We start from the raw sequence: 18794 nt of genomic DNA on the forward strand, positions 1-18794 counted from the left end.
TGAGTCAAGACCCAGACTTTTGGGAATCATGACCCAGAGAGAAACCCAAACAAAATTTGAGACTGAGTGTTTTGGAAGTAAAGTCCAAGAAATGATCAAGACCTTCAAAATGTGGTCTTGAATGGACCTGTCAATATTAAACGTTTGCGTCTTTGCTTTCCATCTCGCCGTAATGAATGTAAAGGCGAAGCGATTCCGAAACACAATTGTTGCGTCTTGGAGTCGCAGCATCACCAGGGAAACGGTCCCCAAGACCAAGAAATTTCTAAACCCAGAAATCGATGTAACTGGGTCAATACCCATACTTTTGGCAATCAAGACCGAGACAGAAACCGAAACAAAATCCAAGACAGAGTGTTGGAAGTCAAGTCTAAGAAATGATCAAGACCTTCAAAATTTGGTCTTGAAAAGAACTGTCTCAAAACTAAAGCGCTATTTGTGAATGAGGTCAATGTCTTATTATTTCAAAAGTGAAGTCAAGGAGGATTAAAGTTAGATGAATGAGTAAAATAAAGTTGCAATATTAGAAAAATCGTGTCAAAACTTTACAAAAGTAAAAGAGACGTATCAACTATAGACTGAATATTTCTTCAAGCACATTCATATACCGTAGTACCTTGAAGTTCTGGGGGAAAAAAATGCCTTCGGAACCTTCCTGGTATGTGACGTTATCCAACAGTGCATCATCACTACACCTCAAGATCACAGCAAAGGAGGAATGGATCAGTATTATCTTTATTGGCACAGGATGTCAGAAAACACGTGGAATTCATTTTTTCAGTCATACAAAAAGACCCTGAAACATCCAAGGGAAGACAAGGCAACAGGCCTGTCGGGTTGCTCTCAGCTAACACTATAAGCTCCCCAACTCCTTAGCAAAGAAAAGGAGAGAAGAAAAGAGAAAAAAACAACAACTCCCAATTAGACATGTTCTGATTACGGGTTTAAGGTCTACGGTGGTATGAAAACGTTATGGTTTCAAAACCGCACAAAAATTCCGTCATACCGTCCCTACGGTATTAGCTATTTTTTATGTCCCAAAAATGCAGGGGAGAAATTCCTTGCTTGCAGCTGCAAGGCTCAACCTTCCCCAACCGGTTCTTGCTCAGTGTCAGTGAGTCAGCTGTGCTACACCATGGTTGGAGGAGGTGAAACTCCTGAACTTTTTCCCCCATAGAAGAAAACGAAATCGCTGGTATGGGAATACTTCGGCGACAGAAAAGTTACAGAGGATGAGGGTCAACCGACATGTAAAACATGTTTGCGGAGGGTGACTCCCAAGAAGGCAATACATCCAATATGATTTCCAATTTATACAAAATTAAAGGTTAGTAAACACTGTCATGAACGTTTCCTAACATTTAGTGTGTCTTTGTGTGGTAAAACGTGGTGTTTCTTTTCTCTCTGGCAACTGTCTGTGTTTAGAAAAGTGTGTGTATAATGTAAACATGATACGAGTCATATACACGCGCTTTTTATGGAAAATATAGTAATAATGCTGAGCTGTGGCTGTGGGTTTAGGCTTAACTAAAGGATTGCATTCATTTTAAATTTAATTAGCATATTTAAGTTAATTTTTGTTATTTTTTAAAATGTAATATTAACTTGATATTATACTTATGTTCCAATTTGCTAATATATTTTGAAATATGAAAATCCTGTCCAAGGGATTTTTTCTTTTAAACCCAGATATCACAAAGTAACATTTTTTAGAGCTGTAGTTGCACTACAGTGATACCGTGAAACCATGATATTTTGGCTTAAGGTTATCATACCGTCAGAATCTAACACTGCTACATGCCTATTCCCAATCTATACTCATATGGTTGGGGGCACAGTGGGGTATTAGTTTAAAAAAAAAAAACACACACACACACACAAAAAACACCATATCCACATAAACAACAACAGCCCAAAAAACTTGGTTTGTGTGTTTCTCATTCTTTTGACCATAGCTGACATTTATTCTTTGTTGTTCCACATTCATTGTTTTGAAGGGACTCACAGCTAGGGACAATATTTTGACAAAAAGACTACTATATGTTCTTAATTTCACATAGAATTATTTTGCTTAAAACTAGGGCTGTCAAACGATTACATTTTTTAATCGAGTTAATTACAGCTTAAAAATTAATTAATCGTAATTAATCGCAATTAATGGCAATTCAAAGCATCTATAAAATATGCCATATTTTTCTGTAAATTATATATATATTCTGTAAAATAATTTGTTGGAATGGAAAGATAAGACACAAGATGGATATATACATTCAACATAAGGTACATAAGGACTGTAGTGGGCATTTCACTCTACTGTCATTTAAATCTGTCTATGCTGTCCTCACTCCGAAGCGTCTACTTTTTCCAAAGCTAGACAGCTAGTGAACGACGCCTTAATAATCAGACTTCTTCCTTTTTCATCTGATTTATTAATAAAATGGCCTCAAACCACTGTCCTCTTTAGACCGTAGTGAAACTAAAAAAGTACACATGCATTGCATTAGCAACAACGTTAGCTTAGCACGCTATACAGGTTCACTAAATATAAACAAAAAGCATCTCATACAAAAAATATAACATTTCGCTTACTAACATAATATGTACATTCTTTACAACAACCATACTTACGGACAAATCTTGTCCAAGGATCATATAAGCACAACATTACAACGTAGGCGTCAGCCCGAGACGTCATGCAACCATATTTAACTGGCAAGAAAGCAATAAACCATGTCGCAAAGCAACCACAAGAGTTCGCTGTTAGACAGCACAAAAAACCTTGCTTTAAAACTTACCAAAAGGCAAAATACTCTCTGAGCGGGACATGTGCGTTAATTGCGTCAAATATTTTAACGTGATTAATTTAAAAAATTAATTACCACGCGTTATCGCGATAATTTTGACAGCCCTACTTAAAACTATACATGTTTATGTTTTGTTTTTACGTCAGCGTAAATAATAAGTGGGCTTAGTCCCCAGTAGATACAGTATGTCAAGTGTCAAGTTTGTCTACCCCGTTGTCCAAAAGAAACTCTCCCAGCGACCACTTTATAACCTTGCCTAAACTAGACTCCAACCCTAATCATGTCACCAAAAGGCTAAAGAAATTTTATCCCCTGATAATGACCGTCCTACCCTTATTACCCTCTGAGCCCGTTCGTCCATTCATTCTAAATAATCATAAATAGGATAAATGTGACATCCCTGTGCTTCCAAATGTCCCGGGAGCCTTGCGTTCCAAGGCAAACTCAATCATCTGTTAAATTCCTTCATTCAAGGATCCACTTACATGTCAGAGGAGCATGACCTCCGCCTTACCTCTGGTGGATGCGACTCCACAAAAACTCCCTCGGCGTCTTGGAGACGTCTCTCCAACTTTGTAGTGTACGGACGCGAAGGATGTCGCTCTGGCAACACTCGGATAATCTGGAAATTGAATTTGAATTTTACACGCTATATTTATATGAGCCATGAATTATTTCCAAATAATTATTTTAGAGATAATAAAGATTTCAGGCAAATTGGTAGCCTGCTCAGTCATTGGTTCTGTTTGTTTGCTTATTATCGCAAATACAGATGGATGGGTAAATATTTTAGAACTCAATCAAACAGGAACATTCTACAATGACGTCATGTATTACCGCATTCAGTAAAGTGGATGACCTCTACCATTGTAGCATTTTGAGTTTTTCCCTTGGGTTTCCTTGTAACATTACATTTTTCAAACTTGCCAAAAGCAACAGGAAAAACATTTTTTTCTATTTTCAAAGGCCTCACATGAACCTACGCGAGAAATGCAATGACAGTGTTGGGGGAACAGTGAATTAATGGCAAGTACACTCATCCAGGAACGCCTGTATCAGACCTTAGTATGACTTTTGGCACCATGTGACAACACGTGCTACAAAAATGCAAGCAATCAGACCAAAATCAAGGTAATAACTGAAGGTCACAAAAACAAGACTGTTAAGTGAGATGCACATTCGCTCAATGATTTCTCTTAGCGTTCAAAGTTTAGAAATTTCCATGCATGCACAAGCACTATCAAGGCTACAGTACCTATAGTTTTGAAATTCATGGTTAGTAGGGAAGTCTCAGATCCGATCATGACGTTTTCAGAGTATCGGAATCAGGTGGAAAAAGATCTGGTTTTGAAAATGCATTATTTTTATTCATTTATTTTTTTTAATCTTATTTTAAGGCTCCAAAGCAACAAAATAATAAAGATGCACAAGGACTTTGTCAAAAGAAACAAAAAAGTATGTTTTGTACTACGCAACATTCCAAAACAAATGGAAACAGATGAAGAGGAAGTAAACACTACAGGTAGGAAAATGTTATGCTAGCTGTCAAAGGAAGCAAATGTTAAGATAGCATCATGGAAGTGCGATAATGTCTGAAGTATGGAAATATTTTACATTTGGATGTGCTTTAGGCATCGGATCAGTATCCAGTATCAGAAAATCCTTAAAGAGCAGCCGAAGAGTGTTTCGGATTTCGGTGCAAGTTTAAGAATAAAAACTTTGGACGAGTTCGTCAAAACATCCATGTCATTTTTAACGCATAACTGCAAGGATAATTTGCCTTTTTTTAGGTTTTGTGCACTCCGTTTTAGTCCTTTCCCAAACTCGGAAGTGTGACGTAAATTCCCCAACGCAACGGAAGAGTATCCACAGCGAGCATAGCAGCAACAACAATATCAGAGATATTTCCACCAAAAGTAACCATTCAGGATCGCTCTTTCGTGACACTAACGATGGAAAAAGCTCCCAGGAAAGATGATCTTCAATTAATCCCTACATGTTTGAACCTGAGGCGTCAGATGACGACGATTAATTTGGCTCAGCAGACGTTGGCGATGACACCGGTTGGGAGCTCGACACTTCACTAAAGAGCAGTCTAGCATCGTGATTTCTCTCTGAACCTTTCTTTCCCCAGTCATTGTGTGATATAATTATCAGTAATTGCAAAAAAAGACGAGTATTTATATAGATCTAGTAATAAACATATCAAATTCACATGAATAGACAACCTGTCAGCTGTCTTATGACAGGCAAGCAACAACAACTACAAAAAAAAACAGGTCGTGATTAAGTAATGAACGTATCAAATTGTCAGTAAGGGTCTACTTACGTTGTATCCTCCTAGACAAATTCTGTTAGGGCTCCCTGATTGCAGGCTGGAGGCCAGATGGGGGAACGATGACAGCTGCGACCCAGCACAATCAGCCGCCTTCATAAGCCTGCTTGTCGTTCCTGCTTGTCGCCAGACCAACACTTCCGGCATACCCGTCAGTCACGTCCAGCATTCAGGTATTTCTCATATTGTATCACACCAGACTAATTTGACTTCTTGTTCCATCCCAGAATTCTCTGTGCCTGATCCTGGAGCGGTACCGTCGCCTGATTGACCACCCGTCAACTTTTAAAAGATACGACACGGCGTGCACGTGCGCTGCTCCAAGCCTTGTGTGAAATGAAGTAAACGTTGCATACTAGCACAGTTATTCTCTTTGTCTGCTTTGGGGACCACTTCCCAGCCACCCTAAAATCGTCGCTAAAATGTTGTAAACAAAGACTCGATCGAGGACCTGGGGAGAAATTCTTCTGCTTGACTCTCACAAAAGATGTCCAAATCCTTGCAGAAGAAGGGTTTTTTGGGGTCACTCATAGTCTCGTGCCTTTGTGTGAACAATTTCTCGCTATACATCGAGATGGCATGACGAATCTCTCGAGTAAAACCCAGAAAATATTTGCAATATATGGCAGGGGTAGCATGGTGCTATACTTTCGTATTGCAGTGCTGGCGAGGTCTAGGGGAAATGGCGTAATTAGGTTGCAGCTGGCAGCGAGGCGCGTACCTCGTTGCTTAGGTGTTGCTATGGCAGTAACTCAAAAACTATGCGGTCAAAAAAAAAAAAAAAACGGTAATTTTTGAGACAGCGAATGATTAATTCAGGCCAATTTAACCAAGTAAAACGCTCATCCGAAAAGCTCTTCAGCTGCCCCTTTAAATCAAGGTAACATGGACTCAAGAGTTGCATGCAAAAATATGTGATCGGGACAACCCTAACACTTACCCTTTTTAAGACGCTGTGGTTTACAAGGAACCACATCCTCTGTAGGTGAAGTTCTTCTAAGTCGTCGACCTGCAACTTCTAAAAGAAGATGAAGAAGTGAGCACAAACCGGAATAAAACTTTGACTCTGACACTGTCTTTAAAAGCTTACCATTTTGCTGATGTTAGATATTTTAAAAACTTCCTCGTGATGAACCCTAATGGTGTAGTTAACAGGAAAGTAATGCTTCTGCAACAAATCAAGAACACAGAATTTTTATTTTATGTAAGCAATCACATTTTTCTGCCGCTATGTAATTATCTGCGTTTCGATTATTATTCATCATAGATTTGGTTTCTTTGTCTTATTTACTATATATCATTAATTCAAGTAGGAATTTCTTCCATTGTGTTTACAGATGTGGAGGACTCGAGTCACATTACTTGACAAAATTCAGTGTCCGATCACAAAATTTTTCTAGTTTGGACCAGTTAAAACCTTCAATGCTGGCTGAAACATTTCACTAACCTTCACTTAAAACTTATTTGACATTGTATTAATATATCTCCAAGTTGTTGCAATAAAGGTGTAATCATCCCAGGACCTTCGGGTTAAGAATTTCCGACTGATATCAAATATAGAATATTGAAATAACTGATGATTACGTTATTTTCAGTGGTTGATGAGGGTACGAGTATACAGTATTAATTATGCAAAAATAAAGTTTGATGAAGTTTGACGTTTTTGGACGCATAACTTTTTTAAATCAGATGAGTGCATGTTTACTTCCATTTACCATCTAGTTCAATAGATACTTGGAAACACTAAAAAAAAAAAAAAAAAAAAACCTGGATGACCTTAAAAAAATTACAGTGGGGCAAATAAGTAAGAAGTTCTCCCACTTGAAAATATTACAAAGGCCTGTAATTGTCAACATGGGTAAACCTCAACCACCACCACCAGAATGTGGGGAAAAAAAAAAAAATGAAAATCACATGCAACAACACAACAACCCATTGTGCAAGTTCTCCTACTTGAAAAGATAAGAGAGGCCTGTAAATGGGTAAACCTCAACCATGAGAGACAGAATGTGGAAAAAAAAAAAACGAAAATCACATTGTTAGATTTTTAAAGAATTTATTTGCAAATCATGGTGGAAAATAAGTATTTGGTCAATACCAAAAGTTCATCTTAATACTTTGTTATGTACCCTTTGTTGGCAATAACGGAGGCCAAACATTTTCTGTAACTCTTCACAAGCTTTTCACACACTGTTGCTGGTATTTTGGCCAATTCCTCCATGCAAATCTCCTCTAGAGCATTGATGTTTTGGGGCTGTCGTTGGGCAACGCGGACTTTCAACTCCCTCCACAGATTTTCTATGGGGTTGAGATCTGGAGACTGGTTAGGCCACGCCAGGACCTTGAAATGCTTCTTACGAAGCCGCTCCTTTGTTGCCCTGGCTGTGTGTCTGGGATCATTGTCATGCTGAAAGACCCAGCCACGTCTCATCTTCAATGCCCTTGCTGATGGAAGGAGATTTTTACTCAAAATCTCTCGATACATGGCCCCATTCATTCTTTCCTTTACACGGATCAGTCGTCCTGGTCCCTTTGCAGAAAAACAGTCCCAAAGCATGATGTTTCCAAACCTATGCTTCACAGTGGGTATGGTGTTCTTCGGATGCAATTCAGTATTCTTTCTCCTCCAAATGCGAGAACCTGTGTTTCCACCAAAAAGTTCTATTTTGGTTTCATCTGACCATAACACATTCTCCCAGTCCTTTTCTGGATCATTCAAATGCTCTCTAGCGAACCGCAGACGGGCCTGGGCGTGTACTGGCCTCAGCAGGGAGACACATCTGGCAGTGCAGGATTTGAGTCCCTGGCGGCGCATTGTGTTACTGATAGTAGCCTTTGTTACTGTGGTCCCAGCTCTCTGTAGGTCATTCACTAGGTCCCCCCATGTGGTTCTGGGAATTTTGCTCACCGTTCTTGTTATCATTTTGACGCCACGGGGTGAGATCTTGCATGGAGCCCCAGATCAAGAGAGATTATCAGTGGTCCTTTATGTCTTCCATTTTCTAATAATTCCTCCCACAGTTGATTTCTTTACACCAAAGCTAATTAAACTCCCGTCAACGCGAAGATTAAGCCAGTGAAAAATTCAGATCTTCCCCTTTAAATTCAATTATTGGAAAGTCAATTACATGCGATGACATTTTTTGTTGTCATTCTCTCAAAGGGCGAAAAATTGGTAAACACTAACTGATAAATTACTTTTAAAGTAATTTAGTTACTTTGATGATAAAGAAATCAGTCAAGTAACAACATTACTTTTTCGAGCCGTAATCAGTCAATTACTTTTTCAAATCATCTGTGACAACATTGACCTTAAGGGGCAAAGCACATGGGAAATTTTGAGCTCGTGCATATACACATACGAGCCCACATGAACAGCGGCGTGATATAAAAAAATAGGAAGTGGTTCTATTTCTGTCGCTGTCTCCTGGCACTGCAACCAATCAGCAACGGATTTATTGATAGACAGGACATACTGTAAGTATTAGAAGTTATTAGATGATGGTATTTTTCATGGACCATCCTAGTTTTGAAGATGGGGTGGATCGAGAGTAGTTGACATTCAATCAAAATTTATAGCCAATCATAGACGAGCGATGACTCACAAGCAGACGGCGATGCGTGTCGCTGTCGCTTGCAGTCACGTCGCGCACCATGTGTTGGCTTTCAGCTCAACGGCAATGACTCGCATTTTGCCATCGCTCATCGCCTCGTGTGTGTCGAGCCCTTCATTATTATTTTTTTCCTATTGTACTGAATTGTAGTCCATTTAGTTAGTATATATTAAAAAAAAGTCAGGGTTCATTTGTAGTTCTAAACTTTTGGGCTGTTTTTTTTTGTTGTTTAAACTCACTTTTAACTTTTCCACGAAGAAACTATAACAGTGACAGCGATGATTCAGGTTTTTAAAAAGGAAAGATGCAAACTCAGAATTGGACAAAATTCAGTGAATGGGGGTCAAAAGGAAGCAAAGACTTTTGTCTTGGGAGTCTCTGGTGCAAGGCTGCAAAAGCTATCTTTCTTTGGGGTTCACGTTAGAATGTAAAGAACTGAAGTTAACGTGAATAACTTTCAAAGGGGATTCAGTGAAACCTACTCCAATAAAAAAGCCACACTGAGTGAGGAAAAGTATGATTATAAAATGTGTTGTTCTTTGTGTTTGTTTGATTCCTATTCAATACCTGACTTTATATTTTATTTTAAAGTGCCTGTGACACGAATAAGCTTGCTTATTACATAATAAATGCGGTATTTTATGCTCCTGAATGAAATGGGCCACTTGGATGTGTGAAGAAGCGATCTATATATTTATTAAATTTTTTGAATCCCGCGCTACGAAAATGACAGACTACTGGCTTCGGTCTTCCATTGAGGAAGAGGGCGCTGTGACGTGAATGGGAGAATGCGCACTCTTCACTATACAGCCGTGCCATTGTATGAGAAGGGCTAAGGATTCAGCTGATTTTGTGGAGTAATTTGTTTATTTTTCGCATCACGCCAGCCAAACGGCTGCAGAAAAATCTTGCTGTACGACGGAGAGGCATGTGAGCCTTTTCGGGGTTTCTAAAGGTTCCCATTCACCGGTGAATATTGACCAAAACAAGTACTGTGGGACCATGGAACTTTTGAGGAAGTGAGTAAACATTGTGTTTTGCATTATGTCAAATACTGGGATCATTTTAATATGTAGGTGGCATGCATTTTGTGGCTGACATGCTCCTTGTCCCCTCGGCCGAGGACCGGCGGCTTGTCACACATCCCTCCGCCGGGAGAGCACTATACTCTGCTTATTGCCCTCTTCATGTGCCCGGTGTTCTGTCAAATTTTCCAACCGTACAGAAATTGCAACTTTGTGTTAAAAATAGCCGCTAATACAGCGATTACAAAGTAAACACTACAAACTTGCTTTAAATAAAGGACTACTTACGTTACGTTACGTTACGTTACTTACGTTTGATCATGGATGGGCATGTAAAAAGCTCTCCTTATACACATATTGTCATGTTAGCTGCATAACAACTGCAGCCGCCCTCCTGTGAGTCTCTCGCTGTTTTCGACTTCGCCGTGTAGTGAAGCATTATTTTGCCATATTTGTGTTAACCATTTGACAGCTACACGCTCCTCCGACGTCGGCCGTTTTTTCCGGCGGTCATTGTCCAGCTGCTTCCCCGCAAACGGGCTCTCTTCCCCTTAGCAGGGGAACGACAGGGGCTCTAAATTGTTCGCCGCCAGGCTGGTTGCCGATCGGCAAAGACAATCGACAACCCAGTCGTCATGTCAAATAATCCGGGCTAGTTATGTGTGATTTTCCTCTTCGAAGACTTTGAAACATCACTCGGTTCGGGTTAGCATGTCGGCTAGCTGTCACACCTTTTGGTTTGTTTACATTCTCCGAAGCCGGGGAACGGAAATGACATAAGTCCGACTTAAGTGGCATAAAATATCGTTCGGGAGGTGCAACAGTAAAGGTGAAGTCGACAGTTTTGACCATTATGGAGTAATTTTGCCATGTCGTCCTGAATAAATGCATTTTTATTATTTCATATTCCATTTAGCACAAGACTGTTATTTGTCATGACCATGCCATTTGTTTAGCTATTGGGAAACAATACTTGGATAAAAAGAATATCCTGTAAAAATATTGGAGTAGAGAGACTGAAACAATGACATTTTGCGGCTCTCTTCGTTGCGTTTTCTTCGTTCTGAATAATTCCCCGTCAATGGGCTGAATAGTAAAACCGATGAGCCCATTCTCCCGCTGACGTCATCCACCTGTTGGGACGCTAGAGCCCTATAATCGTAGGCGTGGCATAACCGGCAGATTATAAGACTAATTTCTCGTCATCTGCACTTTGCTAAATTGTTGTATATAGTCAAATCGTCTCAAAATATGATTCTAATTCACATAATAATGCTATTTAAGACTTTTTTTCTCCTGTCGTACGCACTTAATACAGTCAACAGATATTCATTTTTACATTTTTTGCTTGTGGCATGCCTTGGGATTTTTTTCAGGAAAAAAGCATGCCTTGGTCAATGTTGTCAGTAAGGCGTAACTAATCTGTTACTTTCCTTAGTACAGTGAAAGAGGCAGGAGAGATACCACAAATGGTAATGGTAATGGTGGAGATACCACAAATTTGCTCACTGGAAATACAGCCATTACTTCACATTTTTGTCCAGAAAACTTAGCACTGGCTCAACAAACTGTCGACCGCTAAAAACTCCACATCCAATTCAAGGAACCACTTGGAATTACAGCACATACTACTCCAAGTACAGCCTACAGGTAACGAGAGCACTTTAACAGTTTATAAACGTACATTTTATAGTTAAAGTTTGTGACCATAGGCAAAGTTTGACTTTTGTGGGAATGGGGGGGCAAAACATGTTGATGGACACACCTCATCATTTGTGCGTTTTCTATATTTTCACTACTATTTACATTATAAATTCTCACTGAATATATCAAAACAACCAGCATTTTTAATCTGAACAAAGCCATGATTTAATAAAGGCTTTTTATTTTTCCACTTCCTGAGTGCCTCGGTTTTTTTGAATCATCACTTTTTTGATCCCCACACCAACGAGCACCAGAAGTATACTTTCTACACCCAGCAGCACTCCATGCACCTAACGTTATACTCAATATATATATTATACTCATTCACTCACAAGGAAATACTTATGTCACACAGTTGTAAACAAGCCATCATTTTCTTACCATGTATCGTCGCCTGTGGCTCAGACTTTCATTGAGTGTCCTCAAAGGAGTGCACATGCTTGGAGGTGTTGGTGCCATTAGAACGGGCATAAGCAGAAATAGGCCTTTAAGGACAAAATGAACACAATTAAAACGGGCAATTTAAATCAACAATTACCCATTTGGGATGGTAAAAATTGTGAATATTTTTCCTTCATTGGTCACTTCCTGTCAAAGTACTGTACATACATTTTGAGGTTGTCACATTTAGGCAGTTCTTAAGTAAGTCTCAAGCCATGACCTTTATGTCTCAAGCATATCCCAAGTTATTGTGGACTAACATAAATCAAACAAGTAAATGTATCAACAAAAGTACAAGACAGAGGTCAAGTCACAACAATTTTGCTCAGTAAAAATTAAGAGATGTCCCGATCCGATATTTGGATCGGATCGGACGCCGATATGGGCAAAAAAATGCGCATCGGTATCGGATCGGCCGACACGGAAAAATTCCGATCCAGACTTCCGATCCAGTTTTTTTGAAAAACCGGTCCGGGTTTCCGAGCGCACCGATACACATAATCCATTCCAGTTTTTGCTTCGGTTTCCGTAAAAAACGGTCCGCATTTTACGGCACACCTTCTACACACTACATTACCGTCTCCCAATTTACCGAGAGACTTCATCAGTAAAAATGTCAGCTGTGTGGGATCATTTCACCTTAAAGGATGACAAAGACGAAGAGGCAGAGTGCAGCATATGCCACAATAAAGTCAAGCGTGGTCGTAAAGCTGTAAGAAGTTTTAATACAACCAACCTAATCAAGCATTTAGCGACATACCACCACAAACAATATAAGGAGTATGTTAAGAAAACCGAAGACAAAAAGAAAGGTCCTACGCAACTAACACTGACAGAAACTTTTGCTATGCGTGACAAACTGGCACTCGACAGTCCCAAAGCCCAGGGAATAACAAGAGTCATTGCAAGAATTAATTGCAAGAAGAAGAATCAAAAATTCATTCTGGATGACGAGCCATTATCTCTCGTGAGTAAAGACGCACCATCTAACACTTATGCTGCATTCCAGAGAAGTGGGAAGTCGAATTTATCCCACTCGGATGGTACCAGTTCCGACCTCAAAGCGTTCCAAGCAAATGTAAACAACAAAGATGGCTGATCGCGACGAAGTGTTTTTTATTTTGGCCATCCAAAGACATTTTGACCTCCAGCGAACCTGCCTTCCTATAAGCAGTGTTGTTAATTTTACTTTAAAAAAGTAATTAATTACAGTTAGAAATTACTTCTCCCGAAAAGTAATTGCGTTAGTAACTCAGTTACCTGAATTTAAGAGTAATTAGTTACTTGGCAAAGTAACTAGTGATAATTTTCATGTTTTGGTTTTTTTTTCTCAAAAAAAAAAAAAAAAAAAAAAGGTCACACAATGTGAAGTTTAAAGGGTTTTGGGGACAATTGGGCCTAGCCCAATTCTTTACCCTCCATTTAACGAGACACAAGGGTATTGCGATAACTAGATAGTAACTTTTGCTATGTGTGAAAGTCATTTAAAGTTGTGAATCAACCGTTAAAGTTGTTAAAATTGCTCCCGCTATTGCATTAGTTCCCTTCTGTCTACTTTCAACATGTGTAAGTTTTAAAACTGTTTCATCATTTAAAGATAGATTTAAGTCAAGATTTTGCCGATTTAGGACCATTTTAGATACAAAGCATGTTGCCAATGCAGCCATGTCTAACATTTGCATCTAGTTCTATAATATGTGATATCTACCGTATCATGTGGGCGTAGTTTGTAGGCTACAGTCAGGTATTATTGGAGCCACCTAGCATCGCGTTTGCAACGCACTCCTGCTCTGCTCTCTCGTCTCCGTGAGTCCGTCTCTCTGACTTTTTTTATTCAACCAACTTAGTAACGCATAGTAACGCACGCCTTTCCCGCCTCAGTAACGGTAACGGCGTTGCCAAGATGAGAAAAGTAATTAATTAGATTACTCACTACTGAAAAAAATAACGCCGTTAGTAACGCTGTTATATTGTAACGCCGTTATTAACAACACTGCCTATAAGCGATCAAATAGTAGAGGAAAAACGACGGCTGCGTTATAGCCCACACTGTAAACTGCCTTTGTTTAGTTACATCCTTTGCTGATCGTCAATATAAAAACATAGCACAACAAACATAATTCACTGTATGAGGAAAAAAATACATGGCGTCTCAAATAAACTTGATTTACTTCATTATTGTGTTATCATTCGTTTTCTTGAGCGCCATTTTGTCCAGTGACGTCAGATTGATACAACTTGGAAGTCATATTCGGAAGTATTTTTTCTCCGACTTCGCGACTTGGACCTCCCAGTTCGAGTGGTGTTCCAATGATATTTTCCTAGTCGGAGGTCGGAAAAGTCCGACATCCCACTTTTCTGGAACGCAGCATTAGAACCACGGTACAACATGCCCAGACGTCATTACACCCTTGAGCAATTCTGCCGTGGAAGATTCGAGAACGATTCACAAACATCCAAATTCCGATTATTGAAATATGTCAAGTAAAGCGGAACTAATACACAGCGGGGTCTTCGGGACGCAATGAGAAACGGACCGCATTGCCTCCCGAGAGTAAACAACATGCTTCTCTAATAGATATCATATGTATGTAGAACTACTTGCACAATGACAGACCCGACAAACGTTAGCAACACATGCATTGAAAACTAGGTGCGTTAGTAAACGGCCGCCATCTTAAAGCAAGTGACTTCCCTTTTAGGCTGTTGTAGTGAACCTTCCAAGCGAACCTAATTAACTTTTTATCTAAAATACTCCTAAATCGGCAAAATCTTGACTTGAATCTATCTTCAAAACAGTTTTAAAACTTTCACATGTCAAAAGTAGACAGAAGGGAAATTATGGAATAACGGGAGCAATTTTAACAACTTTAACAGTTGATTCGCAAAATTAAATGAATTGAATGTAGTTTAAAGCTGCTGATACAGAATGGGGACTTGAGTATTTTATTTACTGTTTTAAAATGTTAACTTGATACTGAAATAGTCGTTCATTTAAACCTGAGAGGCTTTTTATACAATTTTTGTAACTAATGCACGAAACATTAAAAGCATCTAATAGCTTGGGGGATTTGTGGGATTTTCCACTGACAGTTTACAATATTATTTGCACGTTTTACTGACTGAGTATGCCATTTCTGTTTGTTATTTATAATCTTTTGTGTTTGTCACTGAATAAACAGGTCAGTTTCTTGTTACCAACCATTGTGTGTTATTCAAACTCACCTAATTCAGCTGGGTAGTTGTTATCAAGAGTACTAAAACCCTTTTCAACATGAGTCTGACAACTAAGTAAGGAGGCTAAATAACTTTAAACTTTAATACATGCTCAGATAGGCCGGTATCGGTATCGGCCAGTATCGGTATCGGATCGGAAGTGCAAAACAATATCGGTATCGGATCGGAAGTACAAAAACCTGATCGGGACATCCCTAGTAAAAATACATATTGATTTGTATTTTTTTAACCTATCTTCACACTGGAACAACAATTAAGTCACATTAAATCAGTAACACAGTTAAAAACGAAAAAAAAAAAAAAATTACAACAGAAAATAGAAATAAAACCAATTAAAGGATGAAAAGCAACAGTCATACAATTGGGTAATGGAACAATAGGGGTAGTTATGCATGCGCTGCTGTAGACAATAATGTTTTTAGCCCTGATTTAAAGGAGCTAACTGTTTGAGCACACCTCAGACCTTCAGGTAATTTGTCCCAGAGGTGACCAGCATAACAACTGAATGCCTCTTAACCCTGCTTTCTTCTTGTTCTTGGACCGGTTCCAGACGACCTAAGGGGTCTAATGCTTCGTAGGTGTCAAACAAATAAAGCCTGTATTTTGGTTGTTTGTAGACCAGCAGTAAGATTTTATAGTGTAGCCTTTGATTCACAGCAAGCCAGTGTAACGATTGCTGTAATATGATCCAGTTTCCTTGTATTTGTAAGGACTCTGGCAGCAGATTCTGGATTAGCTGCTACTTCCTGACTGATTTTTTTGTTGAGACCTGTCAATATGCCAAATATAACCCATTCAACCAAACAATGAATGCATGGATAGGCGCCGCTCCAGATCTTGCTTCCGCGCCTCTATTTGCCGACGACGTCGCTCCTGCTCCTTGTTTCCTGCCATGACTGGGAGCAAGGACCGCCGTGCCAGTCGTTCTCATCTCAGGTTAGGCGGCACGGACGGTCGCGCCGGCCTCCCCTCGCCTCGACTGGGCCGCACATACAATCCCAATCGGCCTGCTCGGTCAGCTCACGTCTGGTGTTCCGGACACCCGCCCGATACACACGTTTGGTCACTCCACATTTGGCACTCCGGACGCCTGCCCAATCGTCCTGTTCAGTCACTCTATGTTTAGGGTCCCGGATGCCACCCCTTTTGACCTGTTCGGTAGCCCCGCGTTGACCCCGTTCCTTCCTCCGGGTCCCCTTCCTCCTGCCCAGTTTGTGTCTGTTTTGCTTGAGGATGTCTTGGGTCCATCCTTTGGGGAAGGTGTACTGTCAGGGTGTGAGTTGTTAGTGTTTGGTTTGTGTCATGTTTTTGCCTTGGTGTGTCCTGTCCTTGTGATTGTCCATTAATTTCATCTGTTGTGCATGCTGTCCTTGTGATTGTCCATTAATTTCACCTGTTGTGCCTGCTCCTTGTGTTTCGACCAATTGGCTGCCTCTCGCGTCACCCACCTGTGCCTCATTGTCTCGTTACCCCTTGTCTATATATATAAGCCCTTCAGTTTTGCATTGCCCTTGTCGGATCGACATTCTTGTTGAGTCGCTTGTCCTTGTGCTATGTCCCGTCATGTTTACCTGGCCTATGTAAGTTTCTTTAGCCTATGCTTTTAGTTTGCTACTTTGCCATTGCTTCTCTCGATCTAGTTTGTTTTTCATGAGCAAGTTTGTGTTTAATAAATGCCTTTTTAGTTTGTACCAGTTCCCTTGTTTTTGCATTTTTTTCCCTTGCAATCGGGTCCTCTTCCCCAAGCCAGCCCCCAACGCCCCCAGATTTAACAGGATTTGTCAGCCCTGCTGGTGCAGGTATCTGTTTTAGCTACTGTATAATAAACTGCAATATTGAAAATGCATGCTCTTATTTTACTTTCTGTAACCACAACAGTAATTTGGTAAATTGGCTTTATAATGCATAAAAATGTATCAAAACATGTAATAAATACATGTTACAATTAGATTATTGCACAATAAACATAAAATCTGAGTTGTGCACAATGTAAAAAAACAAGAATAAAGAATAAAAGTTAATACACTCTTATAAAGCTGTCAGGGGGTATGGGGAGCGAATGAAGAGGACGCTGGGATACACACATACACATACATTAGAGGTCCCTCTTAGCCAATTGGATGCCAGGAATGCAAGGCAATAGCCAATAAAAAAGGGGAGCTATAAGTATGTTATGTTTAGTAAACTCTGGGAGTTGTGAGTACCAGCCATACTTTATTTGTGCCCTTTGTATCCTGAAATGTCTTTCTTAACAAAAGAGGCAATATTTTCCCGTTGAGTCATGTCTTAACCTGAAAAATCTGTATGTAGAGATGTTCTTAAGTAGAGGTACCACTGTACAGGTAGTCCCCGGTTACGAACGAGTTCCGTTCCTAGGCTGGCGATGTAACCTGAATTTCCGCATAGGTTGGAATTAACCCTTTAAGTACCTCTAAATACAAAACAACTGTCCAAAAACATGTATAATATGTCATATTAATAAGATCAAGTAAAAAATAAGATACTTTGATGTACGTTGTGTTAAATGCCATTACACTGAATGATTTCGGGCTTTTAAAAAAATAAATAAATAAAAATAAGGGGGGAGGCGGCGGGACAGGGTGTATATCATGGCCGCTCAGGTTGCCTCTCTTAACGCGAGCCCGCCGTCCGACTCATAACATCGAATCAGGACTCGCAAGAGGAGTCAGCGCCGGGGTAGAAGCAGCAGCAGCAGCAGCATGAGAACAAGGAAATGAGAAGTCTGAAAAAGGCGCATTGTCCGCAGCCCGGGAAGAACCGGAGGTTGGGGCGGGCGTCATGACGCTCCCAAGCCAAGACGGTCGTTTCTTGGCGCAAAACATGAGAACCGGAGATGACAGCAGGTGGGACCTGACGCCGTCAGGAACTCCAGGACGGCGGAGATGCTACTGGGGGAGGAGGTATGGCAAGAACTAGGTAGTGTTTACGTGACTATTTTTTTTTTTTTAAATACACGGCTGGAGACAGAATGGCTGATGAGATTTTGGCGTCATAAAGTCGAAATCGCGTAAGTCGGGTACGTCATAACCCAGGGAATGCCTGTATTTGTTTTTCTGCTTCATGCACGTAGAGCCTCTCACTCTCCCTTCTGCTGCTTTTCTTGGTCAGCAGTGCACTGGAGTTTGCTAGTTAAAGTTAATGATGATTAACAGGTTTGTAGCTTTGATCTTGCCAGAGAAGCTTGGTAGCTCTACAATCAAAGACGCAAATCTGTTTTTAGCTTGTTACATACAAGCGGTAGTGTGCTATGGCAACTCATTGTGTAAGTGAGAGGCTATTCTCAGCAGCGTGGACTCACTCATTGAAGCATTATTGAAAGACAAGCATTTTTCTACTTTATTCTTATTTTAAAATAATTCAAATTATGAAGGCGGCACGGTGGGACAGTAACATTAGAGCTGTCCTGACTAGTCGACGCTGTCGACGTCATCGATGACGTAAATGCGTCGACGGGCAAAACATACCGTCGACGGGTAATGACGGGTTTAAAAAAATTACATGCGGATAAAGTTTAGAATGGCAGGCGCTCACAATACAAGCGGTTGTTACTGGCACCCCCAAGGGGGCCGCTGTTATTTCAATGTGACTGGCGTTGTCAGATTGAGCAAAGAGG

The 18794-nt window shown here is 40.2% G+C and overlaps 1 protein-coding gene across 4 annotated transcripts in view; it reads right to left on the reverse strand.

Annotated features, from left to right (window-relative positions):
* The window catches only part of il34 (interleukin 34), a 109774-nt gene that overhangs the window by 25786 nt on the left and 65194 nt on the right, over positions 1-18794 (reverse strand). For all 4 annotated transcript variants that reach the window (XM_057835941.1, XM_057835940.1, XM_057835939.1 and 1 more), the window contains exons 3-6: positions 11864-11967; positions 6230-6307; positions 6080-6157; positions 3319-3426 (exon numbers count right to left, since the gene is read on the reverse strand). In XM_057835941.1, coding sequence (XP_057691924.1) covers positions 3319-3426; positions 6080-6157; positions 6230-6307; positions 11864-11967 — 368 coding nt within the window. The remainder of the gene's footprint in view (positions 1-3318; positions 3427-6079; positions 6158-6229; positions 6308-11863; positions 11968-18794) is intronic.

Source organism: Corythoichthys intestinalis, chromosome 5, assembly GCF_030265065.1.
Source record: "Corythoichthys intestinalis isolate RoL2023-P3 chromosome 5, ASM3026506v1, whole genome shotgun sequence".
Classification (NCBI taxonomy): Eukaryota; Metazoa; Chordata; class Actinopteri; order Syngnathiformes; family Syngnathidae; genus Corythoichthys; species Corythoichthys intestinalis.